Source organism: Aotus nancymaae, unplaced genomic scaffold (assembly GCF_030222135.1).
Source record: "Aotus nancymaae isolate 86718 unplaced genomic scaffold, 86718_ANA_hifiasm-v0.15.2.pri h1tg000059l, whole genome shotgun sequence".
Lineage (NCBI taxonomy): Eukaryota > Metazoa > Chordata > Mammalia > Primates > Aotidae > Aotus > Aotus nancymaae.
The window spans coordinates 58,831,967-58,858,730 of record NW_026988473.1 but is presented as its reverse complement, the minus strand read 5'-3'; the positions used below and the strand labels follow the sequence as shown (position 1 = coordinate 58,858,730).

Genomic DNA, 26,764 nt, shown 5'->3' with positions numbered 1-26,764 from the left:
CATCAGGAGTTTCTCTTCAGTGGAGTTCCCCAAAGCCATCCATGAGGTGTTCTTTGTGCTCTCCCCACCTGCAGTGTCAGCTCAGGTACAAGACAGTCATTGGGTGGATGCGAAAGCCACTCTGGCTTAGAAATTTCATTGCCCACAGGAACCAATATACGTTGTAACACTTATAGGCATAGCTCCTAGAGTTTTGCAAAGGTTATGTCCAATTGTAGGAGTCACTGCACACAGGGAAGCCCAAAATTATGGTGCCCCCTTCAGGTGTTTATCATTCATTTACAGTTTCTCCTAGCCCAGATACAATTTACCAACCTAGGGTGATTTTAACCGCAAGTGATACCACCTGGAAATGCAGTTACTATACCATTTGTTCCAGGTTACCAGAGGAACAGGGCTAGAGAAAGTTCAGTTCTTATTCAAAGGGAGAAAAGTTTTCTTACTTTTTATTCATATAGCCTAAAGGCTATTGATAGGAAAATTGATTAGTAAACTAGGATATGTCTATAGTGTAGAACATCAGAAGATATTAGGCATATCTGTATGCTTTGACATGAAATAATGTTTAAGTCATACTGTTAAGGGAAAAAGCAAGTCAGTACAATGTGTACAGTATGACTATTTTTGTTAAAAGAAGTACATGTGTGTATTTTGATATATACATGAGAAAAAAGTGAGTGCCATTATGAAACTTAATACTTGTCTCTGGATGTTGGGATTAAACAGCTTTTATTTTTCTATGATGTTTGACTATTTTTGGTAGTCATGTTTTAATTTTTGTAATCAGGATTAATAAAGATAATTTTTTAAATGAGCTTTGCTGTTGAGCAGACTTAGATTCAATCCTTGGCTCTTTCACTTACCAGCAATTCCATTTCTGGCAAATTACTTAGCTTGGCTGAGCCTTAGTCAGTCATAGAATGGAAATAGTAATCCCTATTTTTCTGGGTTAGAGATTTAGAGGCCATGTATGTAAAGTACCTAACCTAGTAGGGACACAGTAAATGGTAATTATTAATATCTTTCTCTTAAGTGGTTTACAAGCTGCAGACACTCTCTTTCTCCTCCCCATGTAGAGGCATTTCACACGTTTCCAGCTCTAAAGGAACTGGATCTCGCATTTAATGGCATCAAAACAATCTACGTGAAATATGGAGACTTTAAGTTGTTGGAGGTAAGTTGGAGGCAGGGAGTTTTCGGTGCCCACCACTTCCCCTATAAGGAATGAGTATAGAGTTTTACTGATTATAACTATTGGGAAGGGGCTTGCTGGGCCAGTACATCCAGGACCTCGCTTTATTTCTGGCCTCCAGGGAGGGTGGGGGTGGAGTCGTAAGGGTAGTGATATTGATGGAGGTGGTGGTGATGGTAGAAGTTACAGCAAATAGTTGATACCAAAGACTTAACCATTGTGCATGGTCCTGGAAAATAAATGCCAAAGATCATGTCCAAGGGAGTCTGTGCAGACAAGTGAGTTTTAAAACAGAGTATTATAGGAGGGAGAGCTTGAAGGGAGATCTGGATCTAGTGGGGGTTGAGGAGCCATGGAGCTTAAGAGCTAGGTGTAGCAGATTGGACCGGCTAACTAGAGACATGATAGACTGATTCCAGAGTCTCATCCTGGTCTAAGTGAGCAGGATGTAAGCCTAGTTTATAAGCTCAGAGATGAGTATGAATGGGAATCTTATGGGATTAACAGCAGAGTCTTGAACATTTGTACATTCACAGCTGTTCTCCAAACCCCAAATTAGAAAATACAGAAAATTTTGTTTGCATTCTTGGTTTTCTCCTAAATTTTCCCATAATCATGCATTTTCCATACATGTCTTCATACTTCAAGTTGATTACTCCTTCAGCTTTCATGAAGACTTGTGGGCCACTTTTCACAAAGGAACAATGCTTTGCCACTACCTGAGAGTCACTGCACATGTGGAGAGGAAAGGACAACAGAGGTGAAGCCACATGTGGGGCTGGGCATCTGATAAGCTCACTCACTGAATAACAGACTCTTCTCCACATGCTGGAGTAGTGTTTCAGAGTCTAATCTCAGCAAAATGTCTGCATGTTATGAGCCTTGAGGTCGACCCCAAAGAGCTGTTGACCTAAATGATTTCATCTGCAAACATCAAGGGTCAGCCATTCTTCACAAAAGCCTCACTTAACCTGGTCTTGTCAGTGAGGGGGACCTTCTACAAGAGTGAGTTTTTCAGAGTTGATGGCCTTCATATGCCAAAGTTTTAAAAGGTAACCTCTTTGGATAGCCGTCTTCCCAAAATGGCTTATATGTCTTTGCATTGATAAAGCATATTCTGCTGACTGTAATGGAACCTTCTCTCCATGGTCTCAAGTCATATTGAAGATAACAGTAATTTACTATGATTTGGGACAAAAGTAGTCCTCATACTTGTCCAGGAAGCAAAGCTCTTGAAAGTCCAATAAAATAGAGAGAAAGTAAATTTACAACAACTGATGCATTTTTTTTTTTGCTATGTTAATAAATATTTAATAGTAGATTTTGGAATAGACAGTGGGAAACTGGTTTCAGATGGTCTAGAGATACAGGGAGCCATGTCCCTGATCTTTGAGCCTGGGAGCTTCTTAAGAACTTCCATTTATTTGTTCTTTACTTTTTCAAAGAGTAGTCTTTGAGCTCCTGTGCTGTGCATTGTGCCATACATCTTGTCTTCTTCACCCCTGCCATTTCGAACCCCTGTTTCAAGTGCCAATGGGCTGGGGAAAGAGATGTGACTACAGGCTCTGACCCTACAAATGATTAGCTTGGATCTATTGGTTGATCATGAGTGACTTTTTTGGAGGCCTTACCTTACTTTATAGTGTGATCGCATCTGATGAAGATGATTTATCCAGCAGACCTACCCTTACAAAAGGGTATTTATTTACATAAGAGAGCAGACCAAAGTTAAGATGCAGAATATAAATGAAAACAGGAAATCTCTCGCCCAGCCATTTGTTTTCATCTGTCTGTGATTTGCAAGGGCTCCCTAAGAAGAAGGATAAACCTGTCAAGTATCCTGAATTTGCAGCTCACAGTAATGAATATTTTGATGTGTAATAAAACTTGATGTGACTCAGCAGATATAGTAGCCAGGTTAGGAATCTTCTGTTCTTGTTTGCCAAAAAGGCCGCCCTAGGAGGAAAAACCAGGGTAGAATTCTTCAGGAGTCAATTTAGAAAAACTTAACTTTGCCATGATTTGATTCTTGGCTTACAGATCTGAAAAAGGTTCAGCTGGAGCTCTGCCCAGGCAGTCAGAAGACCTTCTTTTGTCTTGATTTTGCCAGTACTTTGCCATGGCTACCTGGCCAAACATCGTACCCTCTCTGGGACTAACATTTCCCCTCTGTAAATTCTGGGCCAGCTCTGAAATTCTGTAGCCCATGATTCTAAGGCTATTCATTTATTTGAGCTGCCCTTAATTCTATAGAAAGTAAGTTTGGATCCTACATGAAATAGCCAAAGCAGCTAGACTGAGGTCAGCAAACCTTTTCTGTACAACAGGCCAGACAGTAAATATTTTAGGCTTTGTGGTTCATATGGTCATAACTAGTCATAATGCTGCTGTTGGGTAATGGAAAACAGCCATAGACAATACATAAACAAATGAGAAATGAGCATGGCTGTGTTCCAATAAAACTTTATTTATTTTAATTATTTATTTTTGAGACAGTCTCACCCTGTCACCCAGGCTGGAGTAAGTGGCACGATCTTGGCTCACTGCATCCTCCGTTTTCCATGTTCAAGCAATTCTGTGCCTCAGCCTCCCAAGTAGCTGGGATTATAGGCGTGCAATACCACAGCCGGCTAATTTTTGTATTTTTGGTAGAGATGGGGTTTTACCATGTTGGCCAAGTTATTCTCAAACTCCTGGCCTCAAGTGATCTGCCCACCTTGGACTCCCGAAGTGCTGGGATTATAGGCATGAGCTACTGTGCCCAGCCTAAAACTTTATTTATGACACCGAAATCTGAACTTTACATAATTTGCACATGAAACATACTCTTATTCTTTTTTAAATTTTTTTTCAACCACTTAAAAATGTAAAAATTGGCTGGGCAGGGTGGCTCATACCTATAATCTCAGCACTTTGGGAGGCCAGGGCAGGAGGATCACTTGAGCCCAGGGGTTCAAGACCAGCCTGGGAACAAAATGAGACCTTGTCTCTACAAAAATCAAAAAATTAGCATGGTGGTGCACACCTGTGGTCCCAGCTGCACAGGAGGCTGAGGCAGGAGGATCACTTAAGCCCCGCAGCTTGAGGCTTCAGTGAGCCATGTTCACACCACTGGGTGATAGAATGAGACTCTGTCTCAAAAGGAAAAAGCAAAAATTATTCTTAGTTCATGAGTTATACAAAATACCAACTGGCCAGCTTCTGAGCTAGAACCCTAAGGAAATGGCTCTGTATGGTTGGAATAGAGACTGAGACATAGTAGAGTATAGTGATATGTGAACCTGGAGAGGTAACAGAAAAGAGACTGGGGAGAACCTTGGAAACTTTGCTGAGGAGTTTAAACCTTATGGAGACTAGGGATCCATTGAAGGGTTTTAAGCTAAGTGGTAGGGTCAGAACTGCATTTAGAAAAACCATTCTGGCTTCTGTGTAAAAAATAGATTGGAGAGAACAAGTGTAAGAGATATTAAGGAGGTAGATAGAATCCATAGGCTGACTGTTCACATATGAGTATGAGGGAGAGAATGTTCCCTACATTTCCCTGTGCCTATCTAAGGCACCTTTCTGGGTCTTCCTCCTGTAGGCTTCTCTGTTTGCTCCAGCCAAGTGGGATCGCCTCATTGTCTGAATCCTGAAACCTTGGAAGTGCTGATGTTGGCATGAACTCAGTGCTTCTGTAGTGCTTGGCTAGTCTTACCAAGCCATTTCTTATACCATGGACTTCAGTCACACCCAAACCATTCACTGTTCTCAGAACAAGCAAGGCTGCCTCCTGCCTCCTGGCTTCTATACATGCCACTTGCTGCCCTGAATGTCTCTTTGCCCTTAACAATTTGGTAAATACCTATTGATCTCTGAGGACAGCTCAAATGTTACCTACCCTGTGAAGCCTGTCCTGATCCTCTGATAGACCTGAACTTTTCCTTCCTTTGTGCCCTGATTGGTCTGCCTTCAGACATATATCCCAGCAGCATTGTTACGTAATGAACATATACATGTATTTAGCAGAGTAGGCTGGGAGCTCCTAAAGGGCAGGGACAAGTACAAAGTAAGCCTTACGCATAGGGTTGAGGAATGAACGGATGGTGGTGATGATGATGATGACAGCCAACATAAACTAAGTATTTACTGTATACTAGACTCCAGGATAAAGGCTTTATCTACATAAGAACCATTTATTTCTACTTTAGAGATAAGGAAACTCAGATTAAGTAATTTGCCTAATATCACATTGTTAGTGAAGACTTAAGCTCAGGTCTGCAGAGCCCATCAGTTGATTATTACTCCAGAGTCAGACCAAACCCAGACCTTCTCTGATGGTAACCTGCAGCGCATATATGTCTGACTATGTAACACTGATGTGGCTGACCAAAGACTTGCTCCTTTATCAATTGAGTAAGATGCTGAAACTGATCCCATTCAATAGACTTCAATGTATGTTGAGGAGAGGGGCACAGGGAAACACATGAGAAATAGTGGTGCATGGAAGGGGGCCAACTTGTATATAGAGCGAGTGTCTACAGAGGCTTAGGAGAAGGAAAACAAATATTGGACAGATGTCATTTATCATGATTGTCTTTGTCTCGGGAGAGAAACACAGTTTTCTGACTGAACCCTTGGCCCCTTGACCCCAGTTAACTGTCTCATGAATCCAGATGGCCAGTTAGAAGTTGTCCAATAATAGGTTGACAATTTGGGATTATTGTCCTCATAAGCCAGTTTATTTCAGCTCATTTTTTATGTGCACCTACTTTGTGCCAGGTCCTATGCTAAGTTACAAGGACAGAGTGTTGCAGTGGCATGGCACTTGACCTCACAGTCCTCCAAGTGCCAGTTTATGATCTAGTCCACCACTGTGTGCCAGGCACTATGCTAGGCATATCCATATGCCAGATACCTGGCAGACTTTGGTAAGTACCCCGAGAGCAGTTTAGATAAAGCACTTCAAGTTAGGGGAGGTAGAGATTCCATCCGTCTGGGGAATTGGGAAAGTTTTACAAGGAAGCAGCTGCTTTTGAACTGTCTTTTTGGGGCTTGGATTAGGATACATGGAAGAAGAGCACTGCTGTTTAAGCGAAAAGCACAAGCAGAGATCTATAGGTGGATGAGGGGAGGAGTCTATTTGCCTAGCACTACAGGATAAACAAAGATTTGTGGTGGCAACTAAGGCTAGAAATCAGTTGATTTCTACTGACTCTAGTAGACGTTGAATGTTAATCCAGAGAGCCAGGAGGTTTTTGTCCTATAGGCGATGGGGCACTCTAGAAAGTAGCTCCCACCTCATATATGAGCATCACTGTGACACTGACACAGAGTGCTTATCTTCCCCATCTTTTATCTTTGCATGGCAGTTCTTGGACCTTTCCTTCAACAGCCTGACTGCGGAAGCCATCTGTGATTTGGGGATTCTGCCACACCTCCGTGTCCTGCTCCTCACAGGCAATGGCCTCACCTCCCTGCCACCCAATTTGGCTGTCGCAGAGCAGTAAGTTCTACCTCCTGGAGGCTGTTCTGTGTTTTTGTTTACAAATATCCAAGGAAATAACCCATGGCAGCTTGGGAGTGCCATAAAGATAGGATGTAAGTGCTCAAAGCAGGGATAATGCCACCTACTGAAGCTCCCAGAAAGGCCTCAGACATGTGCCCCCAATTTCCCTTGTGCTATTAGGAGAGATCCAGGTGTTTGGAAAGCAACTTTCCCTGCCTCTGATTGGTCATCTGTAGATTGTCTTGCCAGACGATTCTCCTTCACGAGCCCTCTGCTTCAGCTCAGTAAGTCTGTTCCCTGGTCTCTAGACAAGCTTTGTACATTCCCACTCTGCACCTTTGCTGAGGCTATTCCTTCTGGCTGGTCCTTCCTCTCTTAATAGTAGTAAAAACACATGTGTAGTACTTACTATGTGCCAGACACTATTCTCAGCACTATATATGTTAACTCATTAAATCCTCATAACAGCTCTATGAGGTAGGTGTCCTATTATTATCCCCATTTTTTAGATGAGGAAATAAGTATAGACATTTAAGTAACTTGCCCAAAGTTGCAAAGCTAGTCAGTAACAGAGCCAGGATTTGAACCACGTTGATCGGACTCCAGAGACCATACTCATGACCATTATATTATATTCTTACATAGATTCTGTACATTTTCTAAGGCCCAGCTCAGACCTTCCCCTTTTCCCTACCAGGAGCCTTCTCTGACTGCTTTAGCTCATGCCTCTTAATCCCTTCTCTAAGGATCAGTTTAATTTAGTGTTTCTTAGTTAACTTAGTGCTTAGCATATTCTATTGTGACTTATGCCTAATGTATATATGTATATGTGTAATAAGTTACTTAGATAGATTTTATATAGTAATGATGGTTGGTTAGTTACTCAAGGGGGTTGGGATAATAGTAGTGATCATTTAATAGGGGTTTCATTAGTTAGGGTTATTTTGTTTGAAAGTAACAGAAATCCAGTTCAAAGTAGCTTAAACAAAAAAAGGGAATTTATTGGTTCATGTATCTGAAAAATCCTAAGTTAAATCTGCTGGATGCTTTGGCTGGATATAGGTGCACAGGATGTTGTCAGGTCTCTGTGTGCATCTCTATTTCTTGAGCATGTGTGCGACTTCCGTTACTCTGTCACTTGTTCTGTCATACACATGCAGATACCTTTGTTTTCCTTAGTGTTGGCTTCATTCTTTTTTTTTTTTCAATTTTATAAGTTTATTTGATGTATTTGACAATCATTGACTGTAGATTTTTGAACGTGGTAACAGCTACATAGGTAACCAAAGTATAGAGCTTATTTGGTGAATCTTCATCCTCATTATGTTTTATGGACAATCACACAATGGATTAGGTATGGAACATTCCTTATTTCTTTGGCCCAGACAGCTTTGCTGAGCCTGGTATCAATGTGCACATCTGGAGTTCCCATCTCCTTCATAGCAAACTTCTGAATCTGTCTGAGTGCCTGAGGGGCATGCTTCTTGAAGCCCACTCCGTGGATGTGCTTATGAATGTCGATGGTGTATTCTCGGGTCACTATCTCGTTGATGGCAGAATGGCCCTTTTCCTTCTTGCCACCTTCTTTGTGGAATCCTGGCTTCATTTGTAGGTAGGCTTTCTCCGCGAGTCAGTCAGGCTGTAGACAAATACAAAAACCACTTAAGATATTGCAAACAGGGAGAGATCCAAGATGGCTGATGATTAGCAGCTCGGGCACGTACCTCCCAGTGAAAGCGCAAAGAACGAGAGGACGCCACACTTTCAGACGAATATTAGTTGCTCACGGACCAGGAGATTCCCAGTGGAGGAGCCCCACGGGTCGCCAGGGCGACTCTTGTGGCCGGCGTGGTGGTTTTGCTGGTGCCTTAGCACGCCAGTTCTTGGTGCAGAGTCCGGAGATTCCCGGGCAGAAAAGCACCATCAATCTTAACACCGCTGTTGTGGCCGGCTCAGTGGATTGCTCAGATTTCGGCACAGGGAATCAACAAGTTGGACGTCAGAGACCCAGTTAGAAAGTCGGTAATTATAAAGACGACAGACGGACAAATATATAATGAAGGGAAGAAACCAGCGTAAAAAGGTAGAGAATACTCAAAATCAGAATGCCTCTCCCTCTACAGGGGATTGCAATTCCTCATCAGTAACGGAACAAGGCTTAATAGATTACACCTGTGTTCCAATAACAGAAGCAGGTTTCAAAACGTGGGTGATAAGAAACTTCTATGAATTAAAAGAACTTGTTCTAACCCAATGCAAAGAAACTAAGAACCTTGAAAAAAGGTTTGACGAACTGTTAACGAGAATGGACAATTTAGAGAAGAATATAAGTGAATTGATGGAGCTGAAAAACACAACACGAGAACTTTGCGAAGCATGCACAAGTTTAAACAGTCGAATTGATCAAGCAGAAGGAAGGATATCAGAAGTCGAGGACCAGCTTAGAGAAATGAAACGAGAAGACAAGAATGCAGAAAAAAGGATGAAAAGGAATGAGCAAAGTCTCCAGGAAATATGGGACTATGTGAAAAGACCTAATTTACGTTTGATAGGTGTACCTGAATGTGATGAAGAGAATGAATCCAAGTTGGAAAATACTCTTCAGGATATCATTCAGGAAAATTTTCCCAACCTGGCAAGGCAGGGTAATATTCAACTCCAGGTAATACAGAGAACACCACAAAGATATTCTTCAAGAAGACCAACCCCAAGGCACATAATCGCCAGATTTATTAGGGTTGAAATGAAGGAGAAAATACTAAGGGCAGCTAGAGAGAAAGGTCAGGTTACCCATAAAGGGAAACCTATCAGACTTACAGCAGATCTCTCAGCAGAAACTCTACAAGCCAGAAAAGAGTGGGGACCAATATTTAACATCCTTAAAGAAAAGAACTTTCAACCCAGAATTTCCTATCCAGCCAAACTAAGCTTTATGTGCGAAGGAAAAATTAAATCTTTTGCGAACAAACAAGTACTTAGAGAGTTCACCACCACCAGGCCTGCTTTACAAGAGCTTCTGAAAGAAGCACTATACATATAAAGGAACAACCAATATCAGCCTTTCCAAAAATATATCAAAAAGCAAAGAACTTTAACACAATAAAAAATTCACATCAACTAATGGGCAAAACAGCCAGCTAGCATCAAATGCCGGTATTAAACTAATATATATTTTAATTGGATAAAAAGCCAAAACCCATCAGTATGCTGCATCCGGGCCCATCTTACATCCAACAATACACCAAGACTCAGAGAGAAGGAGGAAGATTTACCAATTGAACAGAGAGTAAAAATAAACTGATAAACAAAAAGCAGGAGATGCAATTCTCGCCTCTGATAAAGTAGACTTTAAAGCAACAAAGATCAAAAGAGGCGAGGAATGACATTACATAATGGCAAAAGGATCAATGCAACAAGAAGAGCTAACGATTCTATAGATCAACGAGATAGAAAATTAACAAGGATATTCAGAACTTGAACTCAGACCCCGAACAAGTAAACTTAATAAATATTTATAGAACTCTCCACTTCAAATACACAAAACATACATTACCACCTCACACCTATTCCAAAGGTGACTATATAATTGGAAGTAAATCACTCCTCAGTAATCGCATAGCATTTCATAGGTTTAAATTAAATATTGGTTGGCTGTTTGTTTGTTATCTTCTTCCCTTATTCCTTCCTGACTACATCATTAAGTATAATTATCAGTATAAAAGAGGTTTTCAATACCCATTACTAAATTGCATTCTAGCCTGGGCAAGAAAGCAATACTCCCATTCTCTCTCCCTCTCTCTTTTCCTTCTCCCTCCTCCCCATTCTCTCTCTCTCTTTCTCTTCCTTTTTTCTCCTTCCTATTCTCTCTCTTTCTCTTTAAAAAAGAAAAAAAAAAAAAAGATATTGCAAACAGATCAGATTTATTGGTTTATTGATTGGTTTACTCATTTATTCTTGGTAGGGGGGTAATTGGTATTTTGTCATGGAAATTTTTAAACACATATAAAATTAGAGTCAATCTTAAAATTGACTCCAGGTGCCTATCACCAACAGTTATCACCTGACAATTATCAAGGTTATGGCCAATCTTGTTTCATCTATGCCCCTGCCACATCCCATCCTAGAATATTCTTTTTTTTGAGACGGAGTTTCACTCTTGATACCCAGGCTGGAGTGCAATGGCGCGATCTCGGCTCACCGCAACCTCCGCCTCCTGGGTTCAGGCAATTCTCCTGCCTCAGCCTCCTGAGTAGCTGGGATTACAGGCACGCGCCACCGTGCCCAGCTAAGTTTTTGTATTAGTAGAGACGGGGTTTCACCATGTTGACCAGGATGGTCTCGATCTCTTGACCTCGTGATCCACCCGCCTCGGCCTCCCAAAGTGCTGGGATTACAGGCTTGAGCCACCGCGCCCGGCCTATTCTTAAGAAAAATCTCATACATAGCCATAAATATTTCATCTATAAATATTCCAGTTTGTAGCTCTAAAAGATAAACACTCTTAAAAATCATACCCAGAGAACCATTATTCCACCTAAAATATCACCAGTGTTAAAGAAAGGGAATTGGTTACATGGCTGTTAGAAGGGATGGAAGAGCTAAGTGAAGAAGAGGGGTATGGGAAGAACAAAGAGGAAGAATGGTTGATAACCAGAGATCAGAAACTGCAATACCGCTAAACTGAAGTCACCAAGTCTATACCCACTGCTGGGCTTTTAGGGAGAGTGTCGCTGTAATTCTGGATGTGCTAAAGATGTGATGCCTCAACCAAGGCTGGAATCTCTGCCAACACAGTTCCATGGTTAGTGCTGCCATTGCTACTGCACTATCACTGCTGCTTCTTACAGAAATGCTATCAGAAGCCAAACAAGAGAGTTTCTTCTCCCTTGCTCTGGCCTTCCAGTCTCTCATGAATCCCTTCTATTGGCAATATCCAACTGGAAACTAATTGGAAAGGCAGTCTGGGAAGTGTAGGTAAGGAGCTGGCTCCAGCCTCTTACAATACATAGAAGAACACAGAGGGAAAGGATGAAGGCTGAGAGCAAACAGGCAGATGACTGGCACCATTCAACCCTTGGAACGCCAATATCTGCTCTCCTACTTCCCTCCATATTTAATTTCCATGCAACAATAGCAACCACAACATGCTTTTACCTAACACGAAGGAACTCTTCCTCTTACACTGAAGACACTTTCACCATCCTCTCAAGAAGGATGAGACACAGTTTCTTCAGCTACTGTAGCCGTCTCTGGATGATATTATTTTCTCCTCTAAATAAATTTATGGATATTTTATATCCTAAAAACTAAGTTGTAAAGTCAGTCACCACTAGCAGTTAAAGTGTGCATGCAAGTACACACACACGCACACACACACACAGAGGAAGGAAGAAAATGCACATGAAAATATGCATAGTTGCTACAGTCATCTTTTCCTAACTGGTCAGGAGGCCATAGTGGATATCGGTAAATACTTTTTTCCATCACCTCTTCAATGTTCCTTTGTCCTCGTCCAGCACCTTGGCTGGTTGGGGTTCTTTAACTGATGTGGTCCTCTGAACCTTCACTCCTGAAGGGTCTGAGTCCTTAAAGATCCTGCTTTTACTGGGTTGCTGTAGTCTTCATCAAAAGACTAAAAGACATGGAACTTCTTAGAGGAGCACCATATCTGGTGCTCTGGATCCCAAAGATACTCTTTTTTGACCTCAAGGTATAAAAGCAATTATATTTATTTTTAGAAACAGTATCAGTTACCTAGCCAGTAGGATGAATCCCTCTTTGACTATTGGTTCAGAGGAATGAGAAACGCAAGTGGCCAGTAGCAATCACAACTTCCACTTCGGTGGAACTATGATTGTCTCCTGGTAAAAGTACCTCCTTAGGAACTAAGACCTATAAACCAGAAGTGCCCAAAATTGTAGAATGAGAATCAAAATTCTGCAAGTGGACTATTAGATATAATTGTAAGAGGAGCTACTCTCATTTCCATTAATTCTTAGGTACTTAGGTTGTGGTAATGAGAAAAACAGTATCAGTTTTGGTTGCTGGTTTACATGACACCTTATGCTGTTAAGTTAGGATCCCAACTTCCCTAATTATATCTAACTGGTATAGTAGATAAATCATCAAAGACTATTTCACTAGAGAATTCTGGGAAGATGATAGAGTAGGAAGCACCAAGAATCTGTCTCCTAATTTAGACAACAATTTCATTGGCAGAATCAGTTTGATAAAACAATGTTGAAACTCTGGAGTCTATTAAAAGTTTGCATCTGCTAGAAGATTTGGATGACAAACTGCAGCTAATTTCAGTCAATTACAGCTCTTAACCCATAACTCCCAATCTCATGGTTCAAATTTTAAACCTGAAAATTAGAATAAGAAATATATTCCTGGGGCAACTCACATGCAGCTTGCAGGAGCCGGGGTGGGCAAAAAGATCTTTGTCCTCCAAATTTTAGAGATCTGTGCTCTGATCACTGAGTGCTACTTCTGATCATTGAGGTGCAGACACAGAGGCACACAACCATAGTTGTATACCATCTACAACTGTTGTAAGCCCCTTCTGCTCCAGCTGAAGAGACTTCCAGGGAATTTAAAGGACTTCCTTTCTTAATCCCCATTCCACCCCCACCCCCCCCCCCAACTTTTGGGAGCCAGACATTAAAGTATGGGACATTCAAAAACAACTGCATATACAAAGGAAATTAGAATGTCACCACACACACCCAGAGAAGCGCACAGGCTTAGAAAGACGTGAGAAGACCTTACATTTACACCTCAGCCTGATCCTTGACACAGAGACAGCCTACAATAATCAAATACAAAACAACAACAACAAAAAAACATAGCAAACCCTATAAAGGTGAGAATCTGATTTCTAGAGTTACCATTTTAATAGATTCAAATATCCAGCTTTCAACAAAAAAATCACAAAGCATACAAAGAAACAGAAAAATATGGCCCATCCAAAGGAAAACATTAACCAACAGAAACTATCCCTGAGAAAGGGAGGACTTACTAGATAAAGACTTTAAAATAGCTGTCTTAAAGGTTTATAAAGAACTAATGGAAAATATGAATAAAAGTCAAGAATATGATGTATTAACAAAAAGGAAATATCAACAAAGAGATTGACAACCTAAAAAGAAAACAAACAAACAAAAAAGAAATTTTAAACCGGAAAATTAGAATAAGAAATGAGGTCAGTCACAGTGGTTCATGCCTGTAATCCCAGCACTTTGGGAGGCTCAAGTTGGTGGATCACAAGGTCAGGAGTTCGAGACTAGCCTGGCCAACACAATGAAATCCCCTCTCCACTAAAAATACAAAAATTAGCTGGGCATGGTGGCATGTGCCTGTTAGCCCAGCTACTCAGGAGTCTGAGGCAGGAGAATTGCTTGAACCTGGGAGGTGGAGGTTGCAGTGAGCTGAGATCATGCCACTGTACTCCAGCCTGGGTGACAGAGCAAGACTTCATCTAAAGAAAAAAAAAAGAAATGAAAAATTCACTAGAGAGATTCAGAGGCCGATTCAAGCAGTCAGAAGAGAGAATCAGCAAAGCTGATGATAGAACAGTTAAATCAAATCAGAGAAAGAAAAAGTAAAAAAAGATTGACTTGAGACAAAGCCTAAGGGACCTGTGGGATACCATCAAACCAACCAACCTATGTATTATGAAAGTCCCAGAAGGAGAAGAGAGAAAGCACAGAGAGATTATTTGAAGAAATAATAGCCTAAAACTTCCCAAGTTTGATGAATGACATGAATATAAACATACATGGAGCTCAGTGGACTCTAAAGTAGGATGAACTCAGAGAGACCTCCACTGAGTCATATTATAATTAGACAGTTAAAAGACAGGATCTTGAAAGCAGTGAGAGAGAAGCAACTCATCACATACAAGGAATCTTCAGTATGTTTATCAGCAGACTTTTTGTCAGAAACGTTCAAGGCCAGAAGGCAGTGGACTGATATATTAAATATTTAATGTGCTAAAAGAAAAAAAAAAGTGTCAACTAGGAATCCTACATCCAGCAAAAGTATCCTTCCAAAGTACAGAAGAAATTAAGACTTCCCAGATAAACAAAAGCTAAAAAAGTTCATTACCACCAGTCCCACCCTGCATAAATATTAGAGGGAGTCTTGCAGGTTGAAATGAAAGGATGCTAGACAGTAACTCAAAGCTGTAAGAAGAAATAAAGCTCTCATTAGAGGTTAATGCATGGGCAATTACAAAAGCTAGTATTATTGTAACAACAGTTTGTAATTCCACTTACAGAACATTGTGGGCAGGGAAGGCAAATCTGTGTCCAAAAATACATTTATAATTATTCTAGTAAGGAAAACTTGTTGCTGCTTTTAAAAGTCAACCTCGTACTAGATGGTTATATAATCCTTCTAGAAATGGTGCCATATGAGGGGCTCAGCAGTGGCCTCTGCCATTGGCAGGTTGAGTGCTCAGCAGGGTTCATAACCAGATTTGCTTTGGTGAAAGGAAGTGTGTAGCCTTCATCCCTGTCGCCAAGGGAAAGAGGGCAACTGACATTCATGGAATGGGTTACCTTATCTTCCTGACCATTGAGAGTCTCCTCTGCAGGGAATAGTCTTGGGCAAACGTCACATGAGGCACAAATAATCTTAATACTCTATCTATTCTGAGAAGTTAGGTCACATAATTTTTCTGAGTATTTTCCTCTCAGCAGCTTTCCCATATTCTTTCCAAGCTTTGACTATTCAGCTAAACCATCAGCCGCTGCCCATGAATCAGTGTAGATCTGTACTTCTGGCTGTCTCTCTGACCAAGCAAGTGGCCAGTCAGATATATTGCTTTAAGTTCTGCCTACTTAGAAGATTTTTCTTCCCCTGTCTTTTTGGTCACTCCTGTGGGGGGCTGTAATATTGTAATAGTCTACTTTGGGAAGGTATCAGCATATCATGCTAAGTCATTTGTAAACCCAGCTGGAGGTTTTTCTTCCTATATTAGATGGCCATAGGACCTTAGTTAAGGGTTGATGGAGAGGTAGCAGTACACCAAGAGTATGCACCATAGGAATCTGAGCCATATATTCCTGCAACTTTTCCAGACTTGCTGGAACCTGATTTCAAATATTGCTTTCGCTTGATGGGGGAGTTCTGTTGTATGTTCAGTTCATGATGAGTGGCTCAGGTTGCGTGATCACTTAGTATCCTGTGGTCAGGTATTTGGTCTCTACCAATATGCCAGTAAGTGAGAAATTGTTTTTCAAATAAAAATCATATCTTCAGAATAGGGCACAACTTTGTTCAAAAATGAATCTGCTATAGGTACCTAGAAAAGGCTCTATTCATAGAATGACCATGTACTTTATCATCCAAACGAGGATATAAATGAGAGGGAAAAGGGACAGTATTAATAATTATTTGGGGATAACAGGTGAAAACTCAGGATATCATTGAAATCCAGGATTTATGGTACCCTGTCTGTACAGCACACCTATTTGCCATAGTCCTTTAGAAGCCATTTGGACCTGCTAAGTCATATGCCCAATGGAAGAGCAACTTGCATTATAGTTTGGACCTGTTGTAGAACCTTGCCTTGCTCTGGGCCTCACTCAAAACTAGCAGCCTTGTGGAATACTTAGTAAATGAGTTAGAACAGCACAAATGTTTTATGTGTCACTTCTAAAATCCAAAAAGGGGATGGGCACAGTGGCTCATGTCTGTAATCTCAGCACTTTGGGAGGCTGAGACAGGTGGATCACTTGGGGTCAGCAGTTCGAGACCAGCCTGGCCAACATGGCAAAACCTCATCTCTACTAAAAATACAAAAATTAGTCAGGTGTGGTAGTGGGTACTTGTAATCCAAACTACTCAGGAGACTGAGGCAGGAAAATTGCTTGAACCTGGGAGGCAGTGGTTGCAATAAGCCAAGATCCTACCACTGCACTCCAACCCCAGGCAACAGAGGGAGACTCCATCCCAAAAAATAAAAAAATAAAATAAATAAAAATAAATCCAAAAAGACCAATGAAGCTTTGTGATTTTTTTTTTTTACAAGTAGTGCAAGGTATAGGATTATGTCTTTCACGTTAGAAGTATATACCAACATGCTTCAGATATCTGGACAACAAAAAAAATTAATCCATATCATAGTCCCCTGAATTTTGATGGTAGAGGGGGTTTATCTCCATCCTGTAACACACATATCTTACTAAGGCATCTAGGGTGTTTGCAACTTTTCCTGCTTGCCAGGTCTAGTCAGCATGATATTCTTAGGATATTTTCAAAATAATAAGATCCCAGAGTTGATAAAGCCCCAAGAGAAGAGGACAAAAGTGTACTGTTCTCCCTGTCAGGCCAAGGCAGATTACTTCTGGTAGTTCTCATCAATTGATAAAGAGAAAGAAACATTTGACAGATCTTTAGCTGTATCCCCAGTGCCAGGGGCTATGTAGATTTGCTCCAGTAAAAAGATTCCACATTTGGAATAGCAGCTGAAAGTTGGAGTCACCTCTCGATTAAGCTTACAGTAATCTACAATCATTCTTCAAAACCTTTTTTTCTGTACAAGCTAAATAAACAAAGGATATCTTCTACACAAGTTAAATAAACGAGATGTTAAACAGGGATATCATAGGAATCATTATCCTTCCATCTTTTTAATCTTTAGTGATGGCAGTAATCTCTGCAATTACCTCAGAGATTCAGTGTTATTTTTGGTTTACTATTGGGAAGAAAAGTTATTGGGGTTTCAATTGGACACTTCCTACCATAATGATGTTTACTTTATTGCTCAGTAAACAAATGTGGGTATTCTGCCAGTTGTTTAGTATGTCTGTTTCAGTGACATGTTCAGGGACTGAGGAGAAAGCACAAGGTAGACTTATGACTCCACTAGGTCCATTGTGAAGCAGACTTTGGCTAAATTTTCATTCTGTCATCTGATCTTTATGATCCCCCACTTTTGAGTGATGAACCACCATGCCTTTTATATCCCCAGAGACTGGCACCAGTTTGCAGACACTGTCTAGTAATCCTTACAAGGCCTAATATAGCACTGTTTGGTAGAACTTCCTACAATGTTGGAAATGTTCTATATCTGTGTTGTTCATAGTGTAGCTACTAGGTATATTGAGCTCTTGAGCACTAGGAATGTAGCTCATGTGATATAGGAACTGAATGTTCAATTTTCTTTAAGCTTAATTAGTTTTAAGTTAAATGTAAATAGGAACTGAATGAGAGGCCATGGCTTTTCCTTTGGACAACTCAAATCATTTTTTTCTTACCAGATCAAGGGTGTTCTGGTTATCTACATCACTAATAATTTCAAATAGTCTTCATTCAATTATAGAAATAGAAATTATCTGAAGCTGGTCTTCAGTCTCTGCAAGGTCCATACTATTTCTAGTGTATTTGTTCTACAAGGGTTTATTTATTTATTTATTTATTTATTTATTTTTTTGGAAGAAAGAAAGAAAGAAAAAGAATGAAGGAGAGGAAGAAAAAGGAAGAGAAAGAGGGAGAGAGAATGGGAGTATTGCTTTATTGCCCAGGCTAGAATGCAGTCTAAAAATGGGAGTTGAAAACCTCTTTTATGCCAATAATTGTGCTTAACAATGGAGACAGGAAGGAGTAAGGGAAGCAAATAACAAACAAGCAGCCAATCAATATTTCATTTAAACCTATGAAATGCTATGCGATTACTGAGGAGTGATATACTTCCAATTATGTAGTCACTTTTGGAATAGGTGTGATGTGGTACTGATAAGAATGTATGTTTTGTGTATTTGAAGTGGAGAGTTCTATAAATGTTTATTAAATTTACTTGTTCCGGGTCTGAGTTCAAGTCCTGGATATCCTTGTTAATTTTCTGTCTCGTTGATCTGTCTAATATTGACAATGTGATGTTACAGTCTCCCACTATTATTGTGTGGCAGTCTAAGTCTCTTTATAAGTCATTAAGAACTTGTCTTATGTATCTGGGTGCTCCTGTATTGGGTGCGTATATATTTAGGATCGTTAGCTCTTCTTGTTGCATTGATCCTTTTACCATTATGTAATGTCCTTCTTTGCCTCTTTTGATCTTTGTTGCTTTAAAGTCTATTTTTTCAGAGGTGAGAATTGCAACTCCTGCTTTTTATTTATTTATTTATTTTTGCTCTCTGGTTGGTTGGTAAATCTTTCTCCATCCCTTTGTTTTGAGTCTTTGTGTATTGTTGCATGTGAGATGGGTCTGGATGCAGCATAACAATGCATTTTGGCATTTTATCCAATTTGAATAATAATATGTATGAGTTTAATACTGCCATTTGATGCCAGCTGGCTGTTTTACCCATTAGTTGGTGTAAATTCTTCATTATGTTGATGATCTTTACTTTTTGATATATTTTTGGAAAGGCTGATACTGGTCGTTCCTTTATTATGTGTAGTGCTTCTTTCAGAAGCTCTTGTAAAGCAGGCCTGGTGGTGGTGAAATCTCTAAGTACTTGCTTGTTCGCAAAAGATTTTATTTTTCCTTCACTTGTAAAGCTTAGTTTGGCTGGATATCAAATTCTGGGTTGAAAGTTCTTTTCTTTAAGGATGTTGAATATTGGCCCCCACTCTTTTCTGGCTTGTAGGATTTCTGCTGAGAGATCTGCTGTAAGTCTGATAGGCTTCCCTTTGTGGGTAACCTGACCTTTCTCTCTGGCTGCCCTTAGTATTTTCTCCTTCATTTCAACCCTAATGAATCTGATGATTATGTGCCTAGGGGTTGGTCTTCTTGAGGAATATCTTTGTGGTGTTCTCTGTATTACCTGGAGTTGAATATTATCCTGCCTTACTAGGTTGGGAAAGTTTTCCTGAATGATATCCTGAAGAGTATTTTCCAACTTGGATTCATTCTCTTTGTCACATTCAGGTACACCTATCAAACGTAGATTAGGTCTTTTCACATAGTCCCATATTTCTTGGAGACTTTGCTCATTCCTTTTTATCCTTTTTTCTCTAATCTTGTCTTCTCGTTTTATTTCGTTAAGTTGGTCTTCGAACTCTGATATCCTTTCTTCTGCTTGATGAATTCGACTGTTAAAACTTGTGCATACTTCGCGAAGTTCTCGTGTTGTGTTTTTCAGCTCCATTAATTCACTTATATTCCTTTCTAAATTGTCTATTCTCGTTAGCATTTCATCAAACCTTTTTTCAAAGTTCTTAGTTTCTTTGCATTGGGTTAGAACAAGTTCTTTTAATTCACAGAAGTTTCTTATCATCCACCTTTTGAAGCCTACTTCTGTTAATGGAATGCACTCGTTCTCCATCAGGCCTTGTTCCGTTGCTTATGAGGAACTGTGATCCCCAGTAGAGGGAGAGGCGTTCTGATTTTGAGTATTCTCTGCCTTTTTAGGCTGGTTTCTTCCCTTCATTATATATTTATCCATCTGTCATCTTTGTAATTACTGACTTTCTAATTAGGTCTCTGAGTGGACGTCCAACTTGTTGATTCCCAGTGCCGAAATCTGAGCAATCCACTGTGCCGGCCAAAACAGCGGTGTTAAGATTGATGGTGCTTTTCTGCCTGGGAATCTCCAGTCTGGCTCCCTTCTTGAGTCTGTCCTTCAATCAGCTGAATAGGCGACTCTGCCTTCCCAGAGCTCCAAACGTTGGCCAAAAGGGGATCCAGTCCTGCTTACTCTGCACCAAGAACCTCCACGTCGGCCACAAAAGTCGCCCTGGTGACCCATGGGGCTCCTCCACTGGGAATCTCTTGGTCTGTGAGCAACAAAAATTCGTCTGAAAGTGTGGCATCCTTTCATTCTCTGCGCTTTCACTGGGAGCTACAATCCTGAGCTGCTAGTGATCAGCCATCTTGGATCTCTCTCCGGGTTAGGTTTTTTAATGATCTAACTTAGAGCATGAGTAGTCAGGCTTCTATTTTGTGGCATGCTTTGGATTACAATTTTTGGCTCTTGGCCCAGCAGGGTTATTGGAATCTCTGCTCAACTTTTCAGCCTCTCTGCCCAACTTTTCAGCCTCTCTGCCACTTCTAGAGTTAGCAGTCTTAGGGGAAAAGTTGCATGAACCCCTTTGGATTTCCTTCTTTTTTCAAATCTTAGCCCCATAATTCTTCACAGCTTATTCGTTCCCAGTTATCTTAAGGCAGATTGTTTTTAAATGTATATTTCATCTGGGTTTTCTAGATTTTTTACTCAGGGAAGAGTTGGCCCACATTATTTAGTTTGCGATACTATAAACCTTGCTATTTATTTTGGCCAGGTACCTAGGGCGCTCAGTATGTAATCAGCTTAAACTAAATTCCTGACTGGGTGTTTTCTGAACCAGTCTGATGATACAGATTTGGGCTATAGTTTTGCAAGGGGACCAGTCTGCCCTTCTCCTCTGTTCACTCCAAGACCATTTTCTCCTGGCTGTGGGATAAGAAGAATGGGTTTAGTTTTGGTTAATTCCTCCTGAGGGTGAATCCCTTTCAGATCCCAAATAAGTACAAAGGGTCTCTGATTAAATGCCCCACCTTCAGTGTTCCCTGGGCTTTGATTCTCTAGCCCCATGATACTGTCAAATCATAGTTCAGTTTCAACAGGACTAGTAAATGCCCTCAAGGCTTGAATGGCTTCCTATGTTCAGTTTCTCCCTCTGGGTTTTTAGATTTGGCCTACTGCTTCTTTACTGTCTTCACATCTCTTATACATATTAAAATGATGGATCCACCACCACAGGGAATGGTGGTGTGTGCATGTAGTGCCAGCTACTTGGGAGGCCAAGAGGGGAAAATCATTTTAAGCCAGGAGTTCAAGTCCAGCCTAGGCAACATAGCAAGACACCATCTCTACAAAAGAAAATAAATAAAATTATGTATTTTTTTATTTTTATATTTTTTTCATCATTCTAGTTGTTTTCAGTGGAAAGCCTAGTTAAAGAAAATAAGGCAAGTCTCCCCACCCTGCACTTCCATGTCCTCATATATGAGAGAGAAAATAAATGTATTCCTACCTGCATCAGAGTATCAATTGAAATCAGCATGCTTTGAAAGCTATAGGTTGGCCAGGCATAGTCACTCACACTTGTAATCCCAGCACTTTGGAAAGCTGAGGCAGGAGGATTGCTTGAGCCCAGGAGTTCGAGGCCAGCCTGGGCAATATAGTGAGACCTCGTCTCTACAAAAATAAAAATAAAGATGTGGGGCTCCAGACAAATCTCAATGTCATTATTTTCTTCCCACTCGTCTATCTAGATTCAATATGCTGTGTGAGTTTCCCTTCTGCCAACCTCTTAAATGTTGGTGCTCCCCAGTCATCCACCCTCAACCTACTGTTTTTCTTAATTTTTATACTCTTTGTTGGTGGTCTCCTCTCCTCGCAAGTCTTCTGAGCTATAAGCCCGTTTAGCCTACTTATCATATCCAATTCCTCACACACAGCCCCATGCCAATAAGTCCTTCTTCTTGTTCTCTCCTTCTTTCTTTCTTTTCCTGGCTTCATTGACTGGCACTTTTCCCCATCTAGTATTTAGTTGTCCAGGGTAGAAACCTGGGCATCAGCCCAAATTTTGCACTCCCTCATTCCACACATTTGTTCAATCACCAGATGCTGTGAACTGTACTTTCTAAATTCTTCTCAAACCTGCTCATTCCTGTTATCCTCCTGTTTGGTCTCAGTCTGCAGTTTCTTGACTCCCAACCCATCCTCCTATCTGTCAGCCAGAGTGATCTTTCTGAAATGCACATGTGATTCTATCACTGCCCTGCTTAAAGTCTTTCAGCAGGTTCCCACTGTCCTAAAGATAAACTCCATTAACATCACTCATGAGGCTTTTCATGGCCTGACTCTGCCTACTTCATCCTCCTTTCTTTTCACTTTTTCCATTCATCATATACCTCATCTATTCTGAACTATTTGTGTCTCCATTTCTCGTTATTTTCTCTGTCTGGGTGAGTTAGGGGAATCATATTTGACCCATTCTATCTTTAGATTACTCTATTACTTGTTTTGAGCTGGAATCTGATACTTCGGCTCTTTGATTAGGCCTACTCCCTTTCTGCTTCAAACCATACAAGTCGGGGTTCGCAGGCATGACTAGCACAAAGCAGAGGATAAATTGTTACCTCCTTTCTTTTAGTCATTGTATTCCAAATAATGCCACCTAAAAGAACACTAGCTTTTTAGTAGCCACATCATAATCCTCTTTTACACACACACAATCTGTTAAGCCGTTTCTCCCTTATCCTGTGTGTTTGCACAGTTGGTGTTCTGTATCTTAACACAGAAGCTAATCTGACATTTGTCCTAATGTAGGTGCTTGCTAAGTTTCATTGTGTTTGTTGCAGCCCTTGGTTCAATCTTTTGAGTGATATTTTTAGCCTAATCCAAAGTCTTACAGTATAAAGTAAAAGAAATCCCCTTGTACCATATAGACAGAGGATCTAGGCCCAGAGATGCTCAACACTATTGTGAAGTCACACAGGAAGCAAAGCAGCAGCAGCAGCACTGGAGCCAGAGCTCAGCGATCCTGCCCCCCTTCCCATACATCTTCTAATATAATATACAAATTCCCATTGCTGAATTCAACCACTGCACATACCCTTAGCTTCTAAAAGCTTTCATTAAATCTCTCAGATTTTAAAAAGTTTTAATTCTGTTTGCCAAAAGAAGTGATCATAAAAATAGCACCACTCTGAACAGCTGGAAACCCCAGCTTCTCCACTACTGACGGACTACCACTTCAAAGAACTCTTCTTCCAAAACTGCCTCAGGAGAGGCTCAGTGGGAAAGCCTGCTGCTTTCCTCTGAAGCTAGGCATCTGTCTTCTCACCCATCTATGACTGCCCCTCTATTTTAAGACATCTATTTTAGAGACAAAAAAAATGAAACTTTCCCATGCTATAATTAGGGTGGAACTTTAAAAAGGCAAAGTGTAACTTGTCACAAGAGACAAGACAGAGCCAGCTTCTACATTATGGAGCTTAAGAGGAAATTTTTAAAGGCTTATTTCTTAGCTGTTTCATATTTCACTGGAGTAAAATAAAGATTGGCCAATCGATTATAAATCAACAGAGCTGCTGTGCACTGTTCTGTAATAGCTCTCAGAGATTAAAAATTCAGTGTACGAAAGTTGGTCCTTCCAGGAAGAGGAAAGGACACATCCGTGACCTTGAAATAATATGAACTATAAAGGCTTCCTGCCTTCTCTGTTACATGTCTCTGGTCTTTGGACTTCAAGCCTATTCCGCACACTGCTGCCAGGGCCCTGTCCTTTTTTTTTTTTTTTTTTTTTTTTTTTGAGATGGAGTCTTGCTCTGTCATCAGGCTGGAGTGCAGTGGTGTGATCTCGGCTCACTGCAACATACACCTCCCAGGTTCAAGCAGTTCTCCTGCCTCAGCCTCCCAAGTAGCTAGGACTACAGGCGTGCACCACCACACCCAGCTAATTTTTGTATCTTTTAGTAGAGACAGGTTTCACCATGTTGGCCAGGATGGTCTCAATCTCCTGACCTCATGATCCACCTGCCTCGGCCTCCCAAAATGCTGGGATTACAGGTGTGAGCCACCACACCTGGCCCTGACCTGTCCTTTTTTGCAGTCAGAACTGTTATTATCTGTAGAAGTCTATCAGTGTTAGGATACAGGGGAAAAAAAAGGCAGGGGGGAATTTACTGTAGCACAATGCCAGAAATGCAGTAGGTACTGAGGAAATGTTAGTTTCCCTTCCCCGTGTGTGTGTGTGTGTGTGTGTGTGTGTGTGTGTGTGTGTTATGGCTTATATATGTGTATACTGTATGCATTTGTGCCTATGTGTACTATTTGGGTATGTGGGTGGCATACAGTGTGGAGGGAAGACTGAAAATGCTATTTGCATCATCTGCCTGTGTGGAAGAGAGTTACCTAGGTCTCATCTACCTGAAGGACACAAATGAGATCACATTAATGGCAATACTTAAAATGCCACCACTTTCTGCCCACCCATGTAATTCGGGGCATCACCCCCTTAAATCTCACTCTTAGGTGTTTCTGGGAATCCTCAGAGAGTTTGAGTTTAAGAAGAAATTTCTCCACTCCTTACTCGTGTGTTCATTTTATGAAGCCACTTGATAAGTGAACCTCACTGCAGCCAGGGATGGTGCCCTTAATCCACCCTACTTTTCCCTACTAGTTGGCAAAGCTGTGGTCTACAACAAGGGCATTGTCTCCTGGTGCTCCCATAGTTACCAGTCTACTAGGTGACACAGCATAACAAAGAGTCTTCCTGAGTCAAAATTGTGCAGTGATCTACCTGCAGAATGCTCCCTCTAGTTTGGCCTCTTTCACCCTGGTATTTTCTATAAGCACTACCTATACAATCTCCCGCCCTGGCCTAACCTGGTCTCAATGATGTGTGTAACCTTTCTCCATACAGAAGACGATATGGTATGTATGAATAGAGTTTGGGGAAGGAGAAGGTGAGGAGAGAATTATACTTTCTCTGCATCCCTGCAGAGACCTCTTTTGGGCACTAGAGCAGTTCCTAAGCTGGTTAGACCTCCTGGTTGATTCCTTGTCCTCTTCAGCATCCTGGGAATGGTGGAGTTTGTCACCCGACCTTGCTCATTACCCAAGATCTTTGCACTCACAGGGAGGCATCCATAACATCACTGACAAGCAAGAGGTACATCCTGAGGTTCCCAGCACTGGAGACACTGATGCTGGATGACAACAGACTCTCCAACCCCAATTGCTTTGCCAGCCTGGCTGGGCTCAGGAGGTAAATCCATAAGCCTTTCTCTGCTGGGCCTCCTCTAAACCACAGGCTTTCTCATACTCAGTACCTCCTTGCATTTCTGGCTGTTCTGGAAGCCAAATGGCTTGGGTTTAAATCCCAGCTCCACAATTTACCTCTACTGTGTGGCCATGGGCAAGTCATTTCTTCCCTCTGAGCTTTAGCTCCTCCATAAACATGGCCATCAGTGAGGACATTTCTGATCACATGACTGAATTAGAAGCAGCGAAGAGAAAGGAAAACAGGAGATTTTACCCAAGATAGGATCCTGACCCTGATAGTGGAGACAGAAAATTTTTTTAAATAATGAGAATTAGAAAGATAAATTTAACTCCTGAGTTCTAACTGTTTGAAGTAAAGAAAATACTGGCATTTACATCCCTGGAAAATTTACTTTGGATTCAACTACCATTTACTGAATACTACTTTGTGCCAGGCCATTTACCTATTCCCTCATTTAATCTTTGCAAGAACCTTGAAAGGTTATTAAATATTATCCCCATTTTAGAGACAGGGATATTGAAGCCCAGAGAGAGTAAGTCACTGGCTCAAGGTCACACAAGAGAAATAAGTATCCAAGCCTGATTCCATGTTTTTTCCCTATCGTTGCTTGGTAAACAATCCTGAGGTATCATTATTGCTATGATTCTGTATTCACTTTCCTTAATTGAAGACTGAAAAAGTTAAGCCTGGACGAAAACAGGATTATCCGGATCCCATACCTACAGCAAGTTCAGCTCTACGATGAGTCAGGGCATTGGACTGGAGGCAGGGAAAGTCCCCAGAGAGAGCCCCAATTCATGCTGCAGTCCAAGCCATGGATGCTTGAGGACTCAGATGAGCAACTGGATTACACTGTACTGCCCATGAGAGAGGATGTTGACCAGACAGGTGAGTGACACCTCTTGTTCCTGAAATTCTAGCCCCATAGTAAAAACACACTTCTGAGAGTTTATTCTAAAAGTCTCACTTGGTCAGGATGAATATCACAAATTGAATTTGCTGATTCTTTGTCAAGGATTTTTGCATCTATCTTTGGGAGATATGTTGGTGTATTGATTTCTTTTGCTACAGAATTCTTGTTAGGATTTATAATCAAGGTTATGCTTGCCTCATAAAATGTGTTTGGAAGTTTCATTTTTTTTCTGTTTCCTAGAAAAGTTTATATACTATTATTATTTTGTCCTTAAATTTTGGAAGAATTTACCATGAGATCACATGAGCCTGAAGTTTTCTTTATAGAATGAGGTTGAAAGTATGCAAATCTAAAAGCTTAGAGGAGGACCCCCTGACATCTGAAATTTAGACCTCTGAGGAAGAGGTGCTGCTTAGCTGCTGGTTTCTCTGTGCTGTGATGG

At 40.9% G+C, this 26,764-nt stretch overlaps 1 protein-coding gene across 2 annotated transcripts in view; it reads left to right on the top strand.

Moving 5' to 3' along the window:
• The window catches only part of XRRA1 (X-ray radiation resistance associated 1), a 103,983-nt gene that overhangs the window by 26,296 nt on the left and 50,923 nt on the right, over positions 1-26,764 (top strand). Inside the window, exons 7-10 of one of the 2 annotated variants that reach the window (XM_012469661.3) lie at positions 1,077-1,174; positions 6,544-6,677; positions 25,263-25,391; positions 26,080-26,297. In XM_012469661.3, the coding sequence (XP_012325084.2) occupies positions 1,077-1,174; positions 6,544-6,677; positions 25,263-25,391; positions 26,080-26,297 (579 nt within the window). Of the gene's footprint in view, positions 1-1,076; positions 1,175-6,543; positions 6,678-25,262; positions 25,392-26,079; positions 26,298-26,764 lie in introns of those variants that run through there. The other variant, XM_064365292.1, reaches the window with a different exon arrangement.